The sequence below is a fragment of the Buteo buteo genome, chromosome 21 (assembly GCF_964188355.1).
Source record: "Buteo buteo chromosome 21, bButBut1.hap1.1, whole genome shotgun sequence".
NCBI lineage: Eukaryota > Metazoa > Chordata > Aves > Accipitriformes > Accipitridae > Buteo > Buteo buteo.
The window spans coordinates 9,384,469-9,398,043 of NC_134191.1; the positions used below are offsets into that span (position 1 = coordinate 9,384,469).

General features: G+C 41.2%; 1 protein-coding gene across 3 annotated transcripts in view; it reads right to left on the reverse strand.

Moving 5' to 3' along the window:
- PTPRG (protein tyrosine phosphatase receptor type G) overlaps positions 1–13,575 on the reverse strand; it is a 416,558-nt gene that overhangs the window by 181,489 nt on the left and 221,494 nt on the right. For all 3 annotated transcript variants that reach the window (XM_075053584.1, XM_075053587.1, XM_075053585.1), the window contains exons 3-4: positions 11,876–12,055; positions 6,695–6,843 (exon numbers count right to left, since the gene is read on the reverse strand). In XM_075053584.1, coding sequence (XP_074909685.1) covers positions 6,695–6,843; positions 11,876–12,055 — 329 coding nt within the window. The remainder of the gene's footprint in view (positions 1–6,694; positions 6,844–11,875; positions 12,056–13,575) is intronic.

Genomic DNA, 13,575 nt, shown 5'->3' on the forward strand with positions numbered 1-13,575 from the left:
CTGCTACCTTTCATTAAAGTAGCTCTTATAACTCTGTCAAATTCTCCAACCTTTGTATTGATTTTTTTCTCCTATTCAAAATAACTCTCCTTTACAACAAGAGCTGGCTGTCAGCCTCTTATCTCTTATTTTCACCCCATCTGATCCTCCTTTTCCTTGTCAGTCTTTCCAGATTCCAATTAATCATGTAGAAAATAAGGGATTTATGTTAAGAGGAATGTACAACTCTTAGCTCATCATTAACATACCGTAATTGCAGTGTAGTGCTACTGCCTCCGACCTTTTCAATATGACAGTGGAAATCCTTCGGGGAAAGCAGGACATTCCCAGCCAACATGAAAAGAGTTATATCTGGTTCGTGTTACTGGATAGTTATTTCAAAATAAAACTCTGGATGCATTGTAACATTTGCAACTCACTCTAGAAATTACTGGGGCCTGGCAGACAGCGAGAAGATGCTGCCATAAAACCAAACTGCTGTTACGTCCCTAAATTTTGTCTGGGTCTCTACAAGAACAGTCCCAAGATACACTAACCCCTCCACTAAACATATTTTAATTTCAGACCATACTCTCGTGTTTCTTCTTAATTATCACGGGGCATTCACAGAAAAGATCAGCCAGATGGAGACTAAATATTTCACTACTACAAGACGAAGCATTCTGCACTAAAATGGAACCTTGAATGCAATAAAGTCATTAATTAAACTCTCAACTGATTCTCCTGTCAATATATGGGAGGCACTAAAGACAACTGTGAGGAAACAGTGTATCAGCTACACTAAGGAAAATAAAATGGTAAACCAGAGAGTTGTAAGATGATGTTTAACTTGCACTGCTCATGGTCTTTACAGTGCAACATGATGGAAACTCAGCCATGTGCTCAAAATATCCATCCATTTTATGTTTTAAAATTATGACACACTGATATCCTGATGACGAGGACACGTGAACAAGTTTTAAAAGCAGTGAAGAGCAAAAAGGAGTAAAGTCTGGAGACTCCTGGAGTAAAATCTTACTTCACTGGAGATAAGACAGAGCAGCAGTTTTGGCTTTTTAGAGTATTTTATGGCTATCTGGACCCCTGCAGACTGTGGGGAAAGGGGAGACAGAAGACTGTAAGAAAACAGACCGAAAAAACATGCTAAGAATCAGTTTGGAAAAAAAAAAAAAAAAAAGGAAAAAAATAATTAAATGTGAAAATCCCCAAGCCATCTCCTTGTCTGAATGATTAAGTCAGGGGTGCTGTAAGAGATGTAGATAGAATAAGCAGTGCATGCTAAATTCCCTGGACACTCTACAGCACAGACAGCAGGAGTATGGAGCCAAATCCTCACTCAGAGTTTCACCAGCACATCTCCCATCAAAGTCACTAGGAGCTCTAAGTATCACCCTATAAGCGTGGATTTGGTCCTTGGAGAGAATATTACAGTAAAATTACTTCAGACAGTCAAAGTCTCTCACTGTCATATATTCCCAGTGGTCCTCTTTAGGTCCCTCCATCATCTATAGACTTCTGCTTTGCTACATCTTGCCAGATGGAGGCAAGGAAATTTGAAGAGCAACTAGTAAACGAAATAAAAGGAAATAAAACCAACACTGGCTCCCTGTTTCACAATTAGTCTTGACTTGTGCTTGAAGTCAATGCCAGAGATCTTTGCAAAATTACAATTACTAGATATGCTGGATGCCAGAAATAATAAACCCTGGTACAACACAGCAACAAAAAGTGTTAGTTCTCTCCTGTATATCAAGAAAACATACTGCGATATGTTCATCTTAACATCAGAAAGCATGCACAAATCTAAACAGACTTACAAATGCACCAAGAGTAAAACTAAAGAGCAGGGAAAGCTTCAATTCTAACATTAAAAAGTAAATATCCCCTGCCATCCACAGGTGGACAAAAGGCTGGACATATACCGTAGATGACTCCAGGTGTGAATAGGAAGACTTGACATTCAGGATAAAACAAAAAAACATTAACTAGTCTCAATTTATTCCCTGTAGTGAATAAAGGTTTTTGTGCACTGAATACCACACATTTCTTCTACATTAATGACATGATTGTCTTCTGCCTGTGATAATATAAAACAACAGAATTTAAGCGATATAATGAGTAGTAGGATGGCACACAGTGATAAACTTTGGCAAGGAGATCTGAGCATTCAAATCAGAGCAACTAGCTGTAGAACTAGACCACGCTGAAGCTAGTATGTATATTCAAAGGGAAAAGGAAGAAAATCAAAGAAGTAGCAAGAACAAAGACACCATTAGAACCTGGAAAGTCTTCTAAGAAACACACTTAAAGAAGAGCAAGAATTGTTAATGCAAATGATTGTTTTGTAATAATAATTTAGTAAAATGAATCTATCAACATAATGCAAAAGCTCGTTAATCACCACGAAACAGTATTAGCTCTTCATTTTCTGCTGGAATGGTTTGTGGGGTTTTGTTGGGTTTTTGGGGGGATTTTTTTTTTTTTTTTTTTAATAGAGAAAAACTCGAGATCTCCAAAACCACGCATGCTGGTACTTGTGGGTATGAAATCATATTGCTATTTCAGAAGGCCAGTTGATGTTCCTATTACCAATTTGGCCTAGACAGTGCAAGTTTGTTCATGTAAGATTAAAGGGATGAGGTCTCTATGGCATATTGCAGTATGGTCCTTGGAATAAGATTCTCATTTACTAAATAAATTACTGTATATTACTGTATAATGGTGTTCATATTATAACTGACAATTAGCGCCATTAAAGAGAAAGCTCATAAACAGCCAAAGCTCACATCAAATTAACAGAGCCATGATTAAAATCACTCTTCTGATTTCTGCTCTTCACAGAAATAATCAGCATTTTGCATAAAAATGAGTACGAAGCAGCTCAAAAATCACAGTTACGCTGGGACGGTGGTACCAAACTCTGCCAGCACAGCACTGCCACGTCAGCTGTTTGCTTGCCTATGAAATATGAAGTGCCGGGTTTCCCTCCTAGCAGGCAGCCCGCACGGCATGCCCTGCCCGCCGCAAGCTCTGCGCAGGCAGGGCTGCTAACCAGCGCAGTGACACTGGAGATTAAAGTGCTGCAATTACTCCTCTTGGCTCTAATGAGGGGAACCTGGGTTCTCTCCTGGCCTGAGGGAAGCTCATCTTCTTTAATTTTGTCACTGCACCATTTAAATGGTTTCTAGGGTTTGCATGTTCATTTATATCGTTTCGACTTCAGAAAGAAGAAGAAAAACCTGAATAATTATAGTGGAGAAAAACAATAACAAAATACAAAGGAGTCAGCAATTCATTAAAATTTAGAGAATGCAATGTTAAAAACTTTTCTTAACTTGAAGAAAAAAGGAGAGACTTTTTCTAAGCTGGCACAGAGCCCACATCCTTATTAGGATTCGCGCTCCACTTGCACAGCAATATGCTAATGGTATCACCTTAATCTTCAGCAGCACAGCGCTGGTTCCTGGCCTCACCCAAATGATGGTGCTAAAATGGCAAGAAGGAGGGAAAAAGAAACTTCAGGCCAATGCTGACCAGGCCTGGTATCAAACTGGAACCTGGCTGTGGATGAAAGTTTGAAGCACGTGGACATCTCCATTCATTAATGCTACTTCAGAGACGGCCAAGCTCATAATTGCTTCATAAGGCTCAAGTATCACCAAGGAAAATTTAATCAATAAATAAGAAATCAAGACCACATAATGAAAGAATACCATTACATATGCCATGGTTTGAAAAGGAATCACAATATGCTACATATGCATAAAAATACTGCAAGATAATACGCCTTTGATCCAACATGCCTTTAAAGCAGGAAACAAAAGGATGTTCTCATATATCTTACAAACTAATTTAACATATAAATCACAGAAAAATATGATCCAGATGGGCTTCAATGAAGGAAACCAATTAACGTAGACAGCCTTACCATCTGACACATTAGTTGTAATAATAAAAACCAAACAACATGGTCAAACAATAATGCTTTGTATTATATCTGACATATCTAATTAGTTTCTGCATCCTCTTCAAGAAAAAAAAGACTACCAACAAGCACTTTGTTTCCCAGAGGAAAAAACATCTAAACTTCATGCACACAGAGCAGAGTCTATGGATGAAGCTGATCTATCTGCATTCCCTTGGGATGTGCTTTGGAACTAATGGGTTTTGCATAGTCCACATCTGGTTGCACAATTAGACTCTGAAAATGTTTCCTTTCAGCTGTATTGCCACTGTAACTGCTGCAGCCCTGGAATGCCAGTACCTGCACGCTCCTTAAAAGCTTTACCTACATCCATGGGCTCAGAATAATCAGAATGATTTGGGCTTTCCTTTCTGTAGGATAGGAGTTTGGGTTTTCCTTTCCAGAGCCTTCCTAGAAATGCCACTTCTCAAATGAAGTACAGTATTTCTGGCACAGACCTCCCAGCACCAGGCAATTAGGGTTGCATCAGACAGTTGCAAGCTGAACTACAATTAGCATTACAAATTAAAAGCTCCACCATGCATGCATGTACAGTTACTATTTGAGAGGTCTAATCCCAACTGTGAGGACTAGTTTTGCATGTATTGGGAAAAAGGACTCAGTTTCATCACCTTAGACCTACTGGACCCTTCAAAATCCACCCATGAAAATCCTTTTCAGTACATGATTGAAATTTGAAATTCTTGGGTAGGAAATAGATAGCATCACAACAGGGAAAGGTTTGGTTTGGAAACTGCTTGTCCTTTACAAAATAGTAAAGAAAAGGTCATGGGAATTCTGCTAATGCCATCATACCCAGGAAGGCCAGAGAACAGACGTTCCTGTCATTGCAGTGAATACAAGTTACTTGGAAAATTACATTTTCATTATTAGGATTAACACTAAACCTATCTGATAGAGCAATTTATTTTGCACAGCAGTCATAAACAAGTGACCTAAATTCTGAAAGGCAGTCTCCTTTTTTTTTTTTTCAATTTTAAAGTAGAAAAAATTAATATTCCAACCAAGCAAAAAGAAAATGAAGACTATTTAAACCAAAGAAAAATTATTTCTTAGGAATTTGCTTTTTTCCAAAGTAAAATAGCTTCCATTCATCAAGCCAGCATCATAAGCATCAAGCTTCGCATCATAAAAAAGTGTTTGTGAAGTGGAATTACTATTTCTGACACAAACAAGAAGGCCCAGGCTCCTTTACCATCTCCACTCCCTGAAATTTCAACAGAATAGTTGACTGGCTCTGTAGACTTCCCGAGTGCTCCTTCCACCACGCAGAAATACATTTACAAATACCAGAATTGCCAACTGAGGCAGACAGGGCAGCATGACAATGTTTGGGCCTTTGCTCCATGTGTTCAGGGGTGGCCCGTTGTTAGAAATCACAGCTATACATCATGCCAGAAACTGTTGAAAAAAGTTGTTAAAAAGAAGATAAAAATCTCTGCCTCACAGAACATCCAATGTACAGGTTCAGAATTGGGAGACAAAAAATGGCTTCCAATTCTTGTGTTATAGGGCAGTTGGAGCAGGGAGGTGAAAATCGGAGGTTTTAGTCATGCACCAGAGTCTATTACAACCTGCCTTTGTGCTTTGGAAGCCCCTTCCCACCTCCTGAAAAACGTGACTTGGCTCAAGCCACATGTGACAAATTATGGCAAGCTGGGGGCTGAATCAAGTTCTTGCAAGACCCAGCTCACAAGACAACCATTTCTGCCCAAACGTGAACTTTCCGGGCAAGCGCAACTCCCCGCAAACTGTTCACGTCCACATGCCATGCTCTGAAAGTGCTTATCTGCTTACCGACAGGCAAAGGTAAGTCCAGATAACATCTGTTTTATCTCACCATGCAAGACCTTGAATATAGGGTAAAAAGTATCAACAAACTCTATTGACAGGGAAAACATTGCGCTGATGGCAGAGCGACCTAGGACTATCAGCGACAAGCCAAGACCCAACCGCACCCCAGGCTCCACAGCAGCCCACGGCGCCGGGACCCTCGCTGCCATCTCAAGGCACATCCTCAGGTCAGCTGCAGACAGTCGCCCGGCCCCGTGCTCTGAACACGGCCGCGTTTGCAGGGTGCCGTGCCCGAGCCGATACCTCGCTCCCGCTGTGGTGCAGCGCTCTGCTCTGAAAGCCGGGCGGCTGTCAGACCGGGGCTGGCTCGGGTCCAGCTGGCTCCTGCACAGGCAGAGCAAACGCACGGCTGTTTGCACAGATCTATGTAGACGTCCCGTTAGGACAAGGCAAGGGACCGCAGCTGAATACAGGCAGAGAGAGGGCCGTACGTGTGCAAGGTAGCTATACTGATGAAAGTCAGCGGTCTCAGCACGACGGCTCCCAAACCGCTGCTATTTGTTTGTAAGCATCAGGGGAAAGAAAAGATTTGGAGAACAATGAGGTCACTTTGTGGATATTCGCAAGGAGATCTTCCCACACATGAAAAGCTTATGGGAGAAACGAGAAAAGTGGCTGTTTGCAATTTAACCCATGGGACGCGAAAGCTGGCAATGCTAGCAAAGCAGAGCTCAGAGCTGACATTGCAAAAGCACATAAGAGATGATAGATAGAGTGCTGCGAGGGCCAGAAGGGCCTTGAAAGTGATATGTTCACTGAAGGAAACATTGCCCTATTTCACAGTCGTCTCAAACTACAGCAATACATTCTGACTTTATTTTTTTCGAGAACATAAGCGCATGTCTTTCCACTCACCTCAACGGGGAACCTCTTGCCATTGATACTGTGCTCAGAGCCAGCTGATCCGTTGCTTTGACCCCAGTGAAACTCCACTTTCTCTGCCTTGAATCTGCCCGGCAACCCGGCACCACTGACAAAATAATCGTCCTTCAGCAGGATCGCAACTGCATACACAGAACAAGGAGAAAGACATTCTTAGCACGGTTCTTCTGAAGCATTTACAGGTTTTGCTCATTATATTAGAATACTTTTTCTAATGCAAGTAAAATGTCGGGTCATCATTTTTCTCTTTACAGGGATTGGTGTAAAAAAAAAAAGTCTACAAGTAATGCTGGCTAATTATGGAAGTCATGATGAAGTTACACAGACTATAGAAAATCCCGAAGTCCAAATTTCTCAAGGATTTTTTGCCCTCCTTATTAGACTTTGATTAGAATTTAAATGGCAAACTCCATCAAAATTTGTTTAATGTGGTTCCAGAGGCTAATGGCTGATCACGTTCCTTGGCCTTACAAACCACTGAAGGTCTGTAGATCACGAGTTAGGAAAAGAAGGGATCCTCTGTTTGTGGGATTTCCTCTATTTTGTTGGGAGGTGGGAGGGGAACCCCTGTGCCCTGTCCCACCTCTACTGCTGGACATGGCAGGTACTTTCCTTAGCCTTTCTGCTCCTCCTTTCTGTAAAATGGGGAGAGTAACAATAACATTTCTGAGACCCACTCATGACATGTCCTCCATAAGAACTGGGTTTTATTACAGTAACTCTGACATTATTATTATGTGATTCAATAAGGGTCAAAAGGATCTTCTTTGTATTTCCTTTTCATTTCCAAAAGCCTTTGTATTTTATGTAACAGTAAAAGCTGTAGGTCCAAATAGAGGGCAAAATCATACGGTGGAAGCTGGTACATGTTACAGGGGAGGTCTATGGTCCAACCAAGAGCTGAATCCAACTTTCAAAGAATTCCTGTGGGCTGCTCTCAGAACAAGATCACCTGCCTTTCTAGCATCTCCCATTCTTAATATGCACGATTCCTAAAAATTACTCCCTACAAAATCCTTTCTGCTCATCCCTTACAAAACTGTTGCTTAAAAACAGAACTAAAATTAGAATTTTGTTCTTGTAAAAGCCATTGCAGACCACTGCTTGCTGTGCCCAGAATCCTGTGATTAAAGTTTTTGGGTTGGTTTTTTTTGATTTCTTTTTTTTTTAATGGGAATAGCATAACCCACAAGGATTTCTCTGTGTTCTCAAGCCAACTGTGTCATCACAATGGGAATAGTAATACAAATCCAATTTTATTATGTAAGAGGGAGGATTTTATTCACTGCTGAAAAAACAAAAAAAATCTAGTTGCGAAATAAAAGTTATTCCTCTGTTGGTGAAGCAGTAGCAGGCTTCGCTGAAGGCTAGGCTTTCAGCCACACCGGGGCTGCCCTCCCGTGAGTACACGCAGTTGGCTACAGCAGCCTCATCTCAGGTGCAATTGTACAATTCAGACACATCTCAACTTTAAATTGTTTATGTTAAAACCATCTAAGTGTTAACTTGCATGAGACGTTCAGATGTTTCCAAATTGTGCCAGTGACATCCTGGGGGTATTTCCTTCCGTGATTTCTGGTTCCTTCGGCACTCCCTTTGCATCCAAGTGTTTGTGCAGGAAGACGGGTGGTGCAGGACTGGCTAGAGGATACTGCCTGTGCCAGCCAGGGTACTGCTGGTGGTCACTGTCTTCTTACACCAGATCTGTGAAACACGAGTGACCGAAAGCACCACTGCCCTCTTCCTCCCTTAAAAGATTCCCAATAAGCTCAGCAGTATTTTAAATACTGAAAATCTCACTCGGTAATAAATTCCATAGATAAAACTGTAGGAGATGAGGAATACAGGAAAGCAGATTCGTGTGCATCTGTTAAAAACCTCTGTGGGGATTCAGTTGCATCTAATAAATATTTGATAGTTCCTAAATCATTTATGGCTCTGTCAGGGGTCATTTTACTTGTTTTAGATGAATAATTAAAAGGATAATTAGGAGGATGTACAACCTGAAATGTTCATCTAATTGTTCATTTTACAGTATATCTTACACTGCTGAGCTGTACGACACATGTTCCCATCACCTTCCTCTCTTAGCAGCATCCTCTTATTGCCAGTGATTTGGGGTCTTCCCTCCCTTCCATGCAATCTCTAGTATTCAGGACTGGAATAACCAAACATCACCTTACCGGGCTTTGGGAGCCACTGCTTTCTGTAGAGTGCACAGCAAGGAATCAACCCCCAAAGCCCACTAACTGAAAATACTATGTAACTGGGATTACAAAACCAAAGGAGGTGGTGCACAGCCACCAGGATCACAATTGTGTGATGCCATTTGCAGGGTCAGGGCTGGAGCTGTATCCGTATCCCCCTTGTGAGAGCAAAAATAAACCTGGATACAAAGCAGCTCTTCCCCTGCCTTAGCAGAGAGGCTCTGATGGTCATGACCAGCCAGAGTGATGCACATCACGTAGGAAAAGTACTTAACAAAAACCCATCTCTGGCAGAAATTTTAGTAGGTTTCTCTAAGTGGAAGGAGTTTTTAGAAGTTCTCAGTGACCTAAAAAGGCATAAAGTGGCAATGTCTGTGTAATGCTGGCAAGGGTGCTGCCACGTGCGCTCTTCCCACGGGGCAGGTCAGACTTGAAGAAGCCTCGTCAGCCTGAGGCCCGGCTGACACCAGCTAATGCTTGATTATAAGGTGGCACAAATGAAAACAGCTAATGCAAATACAACTATGAAATGCGCTTATACTCTCCAAGTGATCTTTACCACTTGGGAACCAGCTACTATGGTGATGAAATCGAACCCACATTAGTGCCTCTGCCAGTGTAATCATGCACAAAGGCACTTCTAGTCAAGACAGGGGCTTAATGAATCCATTTCCATTTTCTGAATGAAACACTGTTTTCTGTACATTGTCTGCCATTTACCTTATACAGGGGGAAAAACAAGAAAGAGCACAACAAATCTAAAGAGCAATAATCTCTTTACCTTTTAACATTTCAGAGCATAAAAATAACTAATTGTTCTATCCTAAAAAAAATTACTAGGTCCAATAGCAATAACAATAACCCAAGTAACGCACTTCCTGCCAGTTAATGAGCGTCAAGGGTAAGGGCCTTTGGCTTTCCCTCGGACTCCTGTCTCTTTTAACCAGTCATTAATTGCTGAGAAATGCCCTCCACATCCATCACCATTGCTTAAACAGATATTTAGTTTACTGTCTCTGTCAGTCTGCAATATGAAGGTCTCATGCGGCCATCTGCTCCAAGACTCTGCTGCCAAAATGCATCGCAATTTATGGCACAGCCTGCCTCTATGTTCTACCCACAAGCCAAAACATCCTACTTGGTTTGCTGCTCTACCACTTACCACCTTAAAAATTAATCCCAGGCAAGTTTCTTCAAAAGGTCAGAAAACCAAGAAAAAGAATGGGACTTGATAAAATAAGGGAGGAGTTAAGAGCTCAGCAGAAGAAATCAGGGATGACAGCAAGGCAAAAAGAGTCTTCACGTTACCAGTAAAAGGCCGTAAGTTACCAAGAAAAGTGACAGTTACTGTTGCTCTGCGAAGCAATAACTTGTCAGCAAAAATCCATACCCCAATGGGTGAGGAAATCAAATATAGCGGCAGTGCTAAAATCACCCAGCAGAGAAGACTGAAGATACAGCTTTCATTGCCAACTGCATGGAGACTGGAAAATTTGCTGGCACGTTTCAGTTCAACATGGTTTCCTATTTTATGTGCAGCAATACGTTCCTATTACACATACAGTATAGCATTAGCATCTTTCTTAGAAGAATAGCGTATCGCTTTTTTGTGGTATTTCCAATTACATTTATTGCTGGTTACTACAAACACCCCTCTGTGACCAAAAGGGCAGGGTGCATAACATGAATAGATTAATTAAGCACCAAATTTCCATAGCATTCAACCTTGCCTGAACCTCATGTTGCTACAAAGGGCAACAAAGTCAGGCTTTCAAAGCAAAGAGGAGCATTTCTTAGTGAAGCTGGAAAAAACCCTCCGTAATGCAGCAAAAACCCAAGCTATGCTTGGTGGTGGTTTATGTTAACTGGATTTGCTTTGCGGTGAAAGAAAACAGGATCACCGCCTGTCACTCCATTTCATCTGAGGGGCAATAACTCTCAACTCCTGCTAAGATCCTGAATTGCTGGAACTGGATCTGAAGCGTTTGCTGGACTCCAGGTTGCGGCTCAGATCCAAAGTCCCCTGGAAGCAATAGGTGTATCTGAGGTCACGCTGCATGCACAGCTGTGTTGCAAACTCCCGGAGCAGGTACATGCCCTGGGTTTTGCTAGCAGACCTCTGACTAGAGACACGTTACAGAAAGCACTATAGAGATGCATGTCGAGTGTTAATAAAGATAAAAAAATACTTCCAATAAATAAAATTGAATTAATTAGTGGTTTAATCCAATTCCCTAAAAATATTTGACCTTGCCAAATGAAGAGTGTGGCCTTATAATTTCTGCTTTTTACATTTTTAGAATTAAAGAGTAATCAAATGCATGCAGCTTTGCATATAAATCAACCTTGACCTTTCGGTGAACTGTTTTGGTAAAAATAAGCAGTGCTCTGACTGTTCTTTTCTCTAAAAGCCAGAACAGACAGAGCAGAAGAGGATTCAGTTAAGTGAAGAACACAGTGCTATAATCATATCAGAAACACATTAATAAGCCCCCACTACTCTGAGCAGTTATTGTTCTTTCTTCTCTAAAACCTTCCAATTTCTAAGACTTCCCCTTTCCTTCCCCCTGAGCCTTGCATCTCAGCATTCTTTTGGATTAGATGTTACAGCCTCCCAAAGCTGATAATTCAAGGTTACACCTTGAAACTCTTATACAGCCTTTTATGCTGAGAAACAACTGACTACCAAGAGAATTATTTTATACTGAGAACCTAAAAAAAAACCCCACCTTAAAAAAAACCCCTTAAAATCAATCTGCAGAACTAGCTTTGCACAGAATGCAGAGGCAAAGATAGGTGGCTGCTGCTGGAAAACTATATTTAAAAAAAAAAAAGGGCAGCAAAACCCAAACAACAGAACAATGAAAAAGGAGGAGGAGAGTGGAACATGGCTTGAATTTTTAATTGACTGCAGACAGACTATGGAGACAAACAGAAAAGAACATACCCGTTTTTCCTGTGTTTTTCATCCAAGTCTTGTTTGAAGATTCGTTGTCAAAACCATCAAGCTGCAGTTCTTGATACTCATCTCCAACACGGGCCTGATGGTCTATGATGTCTATGGGAGACTGGTGAGACCCTCCGCACTTCTCGCTGGAAGTAACCCAGTGCTCGGGACCATAGGTACCTGTTAAAAAATATCAATGCCAATTAACATTCCAGTGGCTCAATAGTTCTGGATAACTCTTAAGTAAGAGGATGAAGCACTTAAGCTCCCCAGGTAACTCCACCACAGTTACACTTCTCACATTTGAAAGAGGTTAAGACTTGTAAACTTATGAGGAGATTGAAATCCATTAGCTTTGCGCAGTACTCCAACTTTGCCTCTAGCGGTAATGAACAATGGCCTTTTTTTTTTAATTACTATTCTATAAAACTATCTGCAATTCCCAAGTTCCCCTCGTGCATATGTTATCAATTAGCATGGTGTTACAGGAACTTTCCTAAAGCTTCAGCCTTAATATATTACTATATAGTTTACCTTTTCACGAGACAAATAATGTAACAGCTACCCATTAACTTGTGTTTGTGCAATACTCTGCTTAGATAATAGGATCTTTATTAACGATCTCATTTCTTTTAGAGGTTTTGAAGCCAGAAAAGATAAAAAGAAAGTATTAAGCTACATGTATATTATTAAATTGAAAGAAAACAACAAAGGGAAAAAAATAAATTACTCTGGGTGGATGAAGTAAAGAGGACAATGACCTGTCAAAAAAATACTATAACTTTCTTTTGCTGCTCTTCTTACATGACTTTTCTGTTTTCCTTATTAGCACAGTCTGTTCTCACCTGATGTAAACTACTCTCTCAAAACAAGTCAAGTCAAACAGCAGCAGTAAATGAGAAGCTCCAAGGACTGACAGGCAGTATCTTGCATATGTGGCTGTACCTGGGCGCATCAGAGCCATCCGTATTATATGACAGCTAGCCAAAAGCAGACACAGAGCCAAATACTGTCACCTCTCCTCCTCTCCACACCCCTCTACTCTCTTATTTAAAAAAATTGCAGGGAGTAGTTTAAGTTCTAGAAAGCAATATAAGCTTCTGTATTTTGTGAGCACATCACTAGCCACTGTTCAAGGTCAGTAAGCGATGAACATGCTACAGCTGTGAAGAGAAATGGCACCAGCAGCCTCTCTCCCCAGCACATCAGGGTCCTCACAGGCTCAGCAAAATGCTTGAAAGTATTTTTTACTAGTTTAAGATAGTCAGTGTTATCACAGCTGTCCACCCAACCCACAAGGCACAGGAGGAGGAGTGTGTCCTGCTCCTGTTCTGGAGCTTTCACCAGCTCCAGATTACTTTTTGGTGTATTAATGAGTCCTCAACCCCCAAATTGTTTAACTAAATTTCGTGACAAGATTGCACCAGCACTGCTGCTGGGAGAAGAAAAGCAGCAGTGTCTTACGGTGTGGCGGTGGGGCTGCAAAAGGTAGTATCGCAAACCACCACTAAACCTGCCAGAGGTTGTCTGCCACAGCCCTAACTCACCCTTGCCCATTCTGCAAGGTTCTCCAGCATGAAGAGTCAATAAAAATAATACATGAAAATAAAAGGTTTCGGGCAAAGACCTTGTCATCCCCACCAGCTCTAACCTGCGACCCTCAGCAGCACATGCAGGAGGATGTCCAGTGAATTTCAAAT